The 6,935-nt window shown below is 57.1% G+C and overlaps 1 protein-coding gene across 2 annotated transcripts in view; it reads right to left on the reverse strand.

Moving 5' to 3' along the window:
- SH3PXD2B (SH3 and PX domains 2B) overlaps positions 1–3,649 on the reverse strand; it is an 81,672-nt gene extending 78,023 nt beyond the window's left edge. For both annotated transcript variants that reach the window (XM_087816973.1, XM_087816974.1), the window contains exon 1: positions 3,520–3,649. In XM_087816973.1, the coding sequence (XP_087673099.1) occupies positions 3,520–3,594 (75 nt within the window). In that variant the 5' untranslated portion in view covers positions 3,595–3,649. The remainder of the gene's footprint in view (positions 1–3,519) is intronic.
- Positions 3,650–6,935: the final 3,286 nt, after the last annotated feature.

Genomic DNA, 6,935 nt, shown 5'->3' on the forward strand with positions numbered 1-6,935 from the left:
AGTGTCAAACTTGAAATCCCCCTCTCCACTCATCCCGAAGGCCCTGGCTCTGGGGCAGGAAAGGGGTTGGCAGAGAAAGGCAGCCGCCCCCAAAGGCAGAAGCTCCCAGCCTCAGACAGAGCGCGGGGCTCCAGGGGAGCCCACTCCAAGTAACATCATTGATATTATCACCAACAGTAATCGCTACCCAGCAGCTAGGATCTCAAGGCCCCTGGGAGCTTCTGCCCCTGCATTCTTCACACCTGGCCCGTGGCTCTGCCAACAGGTGAATGAGGCTGGGGCAGGGCATGGACAGGATGCCACCCTGATCATGGAAAATATGCCATTTCAGGAGAAACAGGCTGCCCAGCCCTGATAGGCAGCCCCAAGCTCCAGGTACAGTTCTCCAGTGATTATCTACAGAACCTGTGACCTGTTCCCTCCAAGGCAACTGAGTGTTGAGCAGGGGGTGGCTGGGCTAGCTACAAAAGGGGAGAGGGCTGGAGGGAATTAAGGCTCCATAACGGATTTATATATTCTGATTTATGTATTCTAATGCAGTGCTTGGAGTAGGGATGTGTCTGACTTTGACCCCCTAGGGAACATGTCTAGACACATTTTTGGTTGTCACAATAGGGAAGGGTGATGCTACTGGCATCTAGTGGGTAGAAGCCAGAGATGCTGCTAAACATCCGACAGTGCACAGGACAGACCCCACGACAAAGAATCATCTGCCCAAAATGTCAACAGTGTGGAGGCTGAGAAATTCTGCCCTTGAGGCAAGTAACAGTGCTTACAATTTTCAGATTACAGAAGATGGAGCCAAGCGAGGTAAATCCACCAGCCCAACATCACATAGTGGGAAGTAGCAGAGCCCAGGACTGTCCAGCTCCCCTGCTCACACTCTCTCCAGGGTGGTTAGGCCAGGTTCAGAAAGGTGGATACCAAATGGGATGAGAGTCCAGGCCCATGCCGATAGCTGCCTCCACGCCCCATTCCTTCCAGAGTGGTGGGGTGGTATGGCTTGAGAACAAGAGTGGGGGCTCCTGGCAGCTTCTGGAAGGTTCAAATCCCCTGCCATCATGGCATTAAACCTGCTCCATTCTTGCGGATGACTCAAGCTTCAGTTCAACCCATCACCCCTCTTCATCTGATGAACCAAAAAGGCTGGATACAAAGGAGGGGGGCACCTTGAATCACAAGAGTGACTAAACTCACATGCAGAAAAACAACTTCTTGCTGAAATCCCTCCCCATGTGACTTCAGCATGTTCCCATCAGAGTGACACAGACACCACGGAGCAGGGAGGCAGGCATCTAACAGTTATGGAAAGCCAACCCTATCAGTCACACGGTCCTTCCCCTTAGGGAGAGGGCACCCTCACCCCCAGCTTACAGAAGAGAAAACTGAGGCTCTGAGAGGCCACACAGCTAGCAAACTGTGAGGCCAAGATTTGAACTCAAGTCCACATTTGAACATTTAGAGGCTTGTCTCAAGAGGCTCCTAAAAAGTGGTTGAAAGCTTAGAAAGATGCCTCTCGAAGCTGCAGAACCTTCAAAAAACTGGTAGAAAGGGATCTGACTAAGCAGAGGATGAAAGCCTCAGGGTGGTCATAAATGATGGCAGACTCCCTGGTGTTTTGGGAGCTTTGCTTAGGGACACTCTGAGGGCATGGGATCTGGGAAGTGGTGTGGTCTGGTGGAACGCCACTTTGGGGGGTCCAACGGACTTGCATTTATATCCCTGCTCTGCCCCTGACTGTGACCTCAGGCCTAGGACGTCACCTTTCTGAGCCTCAGTTTCCGCATCTGTCAAGTGGGCTGAAGAACCTCTGCCTAACATGGGTGTGAAAGGAGAGGACAGGAGAGAGCGAGTGGACGATGGTGCCAGTTCGTGGTGGCTGTATCTATTCTGGTTTTGCCAGCTCACAGGTCTGGTGGGAGGCGGCACGGAGCACCTCAGACTTCCATGTGTTGCCATGTTGGTGAAACCGTCCCGTACTAAAGAGGCAACTCAGTTACACATTCAACAGGCTCAAACAAGAAACCAAGAGTTGGCAGCATTTGAAACAGCTCACACACACACACACACACACACACACACACACACAAGACAATTTAGCCCAGTTCTGGAAGCAAGGGAAACTTTGCTCTATTTAAAGATGCCACAGGTCCAGGAAATAGCTTCCCCCTGCCTGGCAAAGGGCTGTATAACCAGCCGCCCGGCCAATAACAATACAGGCTCGCACCGCACACCCTCTCGCCCAGCGCAGGGTGGGCCCGGCCACCTCCTCCCGGGACTTCACAGGCTCCCGCCGAGGGCACGTCGACCAGCTCGGCAGGAGCCTCTGAAGAAAACAGACCCAAAGGCGACTTGCGGGGAGGCAGGGGCCGAGGCGGCCAGCCAACGCCCTCCGCTCTTCATTGTTCTACTCTTCTTTGTTAGGCTTTTCCCTCCCTCTTGCTCTTTTTTCCTTCCTGGTGAACTTCTCTGCAGCGAGGTGCTGCCACTGCCCCCTCTCACCAGCAGACACGCCACAGCCCTGCCCTCCAGGAGGGAGGCCTGCATCTCCCCGCCCAGCACCGCCGGGCCCCATTATTCCTGCACCCCAAACCTCTGAGGTGGTCCCAGGGCCCCCTGAACCCCGAGATTCAGCTGCTAGGCTGCTGTGGAAGCCATTTCCCCACCTGCGGGTCACCGTCTGCCCCAGACACCCCCCTTCCAGGGGCAGGGGAGAGCTGAGTTCAGCTCCACCTTCCAGAGCCTGCAGCCTCTTTGAGCCTCAGCCTTCCCATCTGCAAAATGAAGCTATGGGCCCATTTTCTCAAGTCCCCAACGGCTCTAAACGAGATTCCCATTTTACAGAGGGAGACACCAGGAGAAAACTTTAAGGACGTTTAAAAACAAGTTATAGGAGAGAGGGGGCCGCGTGTGTGTGTGTGTGTGTGTGTGTGTAACCTATTTTAAGGTGCAGGCCCTCGGCGGTCCATTCCCAGGCATCTCCTCCCCGGGGCGCTCAGGCTGGCCCCTCCAAGAGGACACAGGCTACCTGTGGCTGGTCACTGCGGTCCCCGCGCCCGGACCAGGCGGGGCCTGAGCACAGGCGCTCCGCTCTCCCCTCTGTCTGTCTCTCTGCCCCCTACTTCGCTGGGGACATACTTCTCCACGGACAGGCAGGGCAGGAGTGGGGGGAAAGGGGGAGACGGAGCGGGTACGAGAGGAGGCACGGGGGCGAGGGGGGAGGCTGGGAAGGAAGACGGGAACCCGGCAAAAGGGGGGAGGGGAGGGGGAGGGGAGGGGGAGGGGAGAGGAGAGGAGGGGGAGGGGAGGGGAGGGGAGGGGAGGGGAGGGGAGGGGAGGGGAGGGGAGGGGAGAGGAGGGGGAGGCGCCGGGAGACCCGGGCGGTGCGGCAGCGGGGCGCAGGGGAGGTGGGGGAGAAACACCCGGAGGCAGAAGTTTCCAGAGCCGGGGGGCTCCCGGCCCCCCCGGCGGGCACGGGCGCGGGGGGCGCGGGGGGCGCGGGGGCCGCGCGGCACTCACATAATGCTTGTTGGGCACCCGCCGCTTCTGCACGTCCAGCACCTTCACCTCCACGATGCTGCGCCGCGGCGGCATGGCCGCTCCTCCGCCGGGCCGAGCGCGGGTGCGGAGGGAGCGGGGACCGCGGGGGGCGCGGGGGGCCGGGGCCGCGGGGGGCGCGCCGCCGCGGGTCGGAAGCCGGGGGCCGAGTGCGATCCGGGGCCCGGGCCGAGCGCGAGTAGCCGCCGCCGCCGCCGCCCTTCGCTCCGCGCGCCCTCCGGCCGGGCCCGCCGCGCCTCCCGCCCCCGGCCCGCCCCGGCCCGCCCCCCGCGCCGCCGGCCAGGCCCACTTAAAGGGCCCGGCCCCCACTCCCGGCCCCGCCGCGAGCCCGCCGTCCCGCGGGCCGCCTCCGCCGGGCCTTTGTCCGCGCGCCCGGCCGCCGCAGCCGGGGAGCCACGGGCGCGCCCCCGCCGTCCGCTCGCGGACTGACTCCTGGGTTCATCACGGCGCGCGACTCGCTGGAGGAGCGGGGGTCCACGCCAGACTTAAGGGCCGGACTTCCCGGTTCAAATTCCGCTCTGCAGCCTCGGGCGAGCTGCTTAACCTCTCTGGGTTCAGGTCCTTATCTGTGCAACCGTCCTCACCAGGTGCGCGGGAAGCGCAAATGTTGACAGTTGTAACCCAGCTCCGAGCCCTAGGGATTCCGGGAGGAGCAGCGGGCCAGCGGCTTCTCCTGGGTTTACAGTCAGACATGGGGCGAAAGGGAGAGAAAACCCGCAACAAATGCAAGTACAGAACAATCGCAACAATTTCGCAAAGCAGGGTACTAGGGTGGTGCGTGAAAGAGGGGCCAGCGGGTGCTTGGTAACAAGGTCATTAATTCCCAAATGTGGAGCACTTCCTCCCGCCAGGTGCAGTGCCTCTCTCTTTTCAAAAATGTTCGCTGAATCCTCAGGACAACTCATGGAGGAAAAAGGTGGTTGACCGACCCATTTTACAGAGGAGGTGACTGAGAGCAGCCTCCAGACTCCCAGAGCTGCTGGAGGCGTATGTCACGAGTTGCAGTTAAGGGTGGCTGGGCCTGCTCCACGCTTTGTCCACTGCCTCCTAGTCCTGGCTTGGCACTGTGTCATTTTCAGGTGAGGTTAGCTGAACAAATGACTGAGTGAATGTACAGATCACCCGATGGATAGGAGGTTTGGGCCCGTGGCCAATGCTCTTACACTAGTAAGCCAGGCTCTTTCCAGCAAACCACGTAGCTCCCCTCCAGGCCTGAAAGGGCCCAGGGCTCCCTCTCACCCTTGGGTCCAAGGTCAGCCTTTGGAAGAGGGTGGGGGTCATCCAGTAGAGGATGCTGCTTGGCAGCCCTGGCCAGGCCACTGGATAGTTCAGCGCTGGTCCTCTTTGGATCGGCCCCTCCATTTGCACCTCCAACTTCTTTGCCAGGTCTTACTGTTGGCAGTGGCAGGAATGGGTGTTAGATGGGTGGGGTCAGACCGGACCCGGGTTCAGCAGCCTCGGTACTTGGGTTCTGCCTAGGAAAGAATTCGGAGCCACAACACAAACGATAAGGGAACACTTATTTGGAAAATCACAGAGGTAGAAGTAATTTGTAGAAGAAAAGGGCTGAGGAAACAAGTTTTAGAGGTAATGGAAGGGCCCGTGGCGCTTAGAAGTGAGGAAGGTCAAGGTGACACACCTGGGGAGATGGGGAGGGGAAAGGTGTGCCTACACCCAGGAGGGAGAGCGTGCGGGGTCCTCCATCCTAAGAGTTTTAAGGGTGGAGATTTTAGGGGAGGTCCCAGGGGAAGATTTCAATAGAATATTCAGCAGTTTTCCAGGTGTGTCCTTTCAGAATAGGGGTCTCCGCTGATTGATTGGCCAGCACCAAGGCAGGGGGGCATTATCCAATGTAGCCGGTCCTGAGGTCAGCCTTGGTGTTGTTGCTTGTCTGGTTTTGCTGCTTTTGGGCCTGGAACTGAAATAAACTGAGGCCTAGATGTAATCTCTAGGGAGGAAGTTCAGGGGGTCCAAAAGGCATGGCTCCCGATATGCTAGGGGAGGAAAGGTTGCCCTGGGGACGAGTTCCCACCCTACAGTTATCCTTTGCTAGGCACCAGGGCTTTCCACCCTGGTGACCTTCCGTACCTGGCCCACTGTCCTTGCTCTGCTCATGTCTGTCTAACTGCCTATCACTTCACCACCCTGTTCTGGTCCCGAGGCTGGCCTGTGCGGGTTTCACTGAAGGGCTCCCTGTCCTCTGGCTTCCTGTTGGTTTTGGCCAATGGTGGGCCCTGGCAGGAGATTAGGGAAGGAGGAGAGAGGCCTGGGTATCGTTTCCAGAGCTCCCTCCCACAGGGTGGTCCTTACCGAAGGCTCCTTCCCATGCCGGCTCCCTCAGAGTTCCCTTGTCCACTTTTCCTGCTAAGGGTGGTAACAGTCCTGCTGGTACTGCACCCTTGTCCCCTTTTGGTTCCCCAAGCCCTGCCTACGCCTCTGTAAACAGACTCTTAGTAAACTTTCCTTGGTGACCCAGCTCGAGTGTGGTATCTGTTTTGTGCCAGGACCCTCACGGGTAGAATTCCTATAAGACGCATTCTTCTGACGTGCAGCTCTAAGTCAAAGGATTGGAAATGTCCAGTGTGATGAAGGCCTGGCTTTTCTGTGCCTTCTACCTCGCCCTCTGCGTGAGCCCAGCCTTCCTAATAAGGCAGAACCACAGAGGCAGACTCTGGAGGAAATCTGTGAATCAGCCAGCTTCCTCAGTTTTCCCATAGAGGCGCCAAGACCTGCCCCCAGCAGGTCACGGAGAAGCCCAGCCGGTCCTCAACCCCCTGAGTGTGTTCAGCTCTTCTGCTGTGGCAGGCCTGGCCTGAGAAGACACACTTCCCTCCCCAATACCTACGTGTTTCCAGACCCTTCCTTTGTCTTTCTTTTTAAATTGTAATAAAATATACCCCCCTTCCTGGCCCTGGCAACCACCACCTATTAAGTATGTGACCTTGGTTGTCACTGACTTCTCTGTACCTCCATCTCCCCACCTGCAAGATGGGACAGAATACCCCTGACCTCTTGGCTTGTCCTGAGGTCTAAATGAGATAATACAGGTAAAGCACATGCATTTTTTTCTTATTTTTTAAATACTTACTTGAGGATATGTTTATTGATTTGAAAGAGAGAGGAAGGGAGAGAGGAATATTATGTGAGAAAGAAACATCGATTGGCTGCCTCCCACATGTACTCTGACCAGGGATCGAACCCCCAACCTTCTGGTGTATGGGACAATATTCCAACCAACCAAGCCACACAGCCAGGATGCATTTTTGTTATTTTTCTGTTAATTAATCTAATACAGTTAAACGTTTTCTTTAACCGATTCAAATCCCAAACCTGATTTTAATCCTAACTCTGCCTTAAGTACATCCACTCTTTCTAAG

This window comes from Miniopterus natalensis, chromosome 4 (assembly GCF_054644295.1).
Source record: "Miniopterus natalensis isolate mMinNat1 chromosome 4, mMinNat1.hap1, whole genome shotgun sequence".
Lineage (NCBI taxonomy): Eukaryota > Metazoa > Chordata > Mammalia > Chiroptera > Miniopteridae > Miniopterus > Miniopterus natalensis.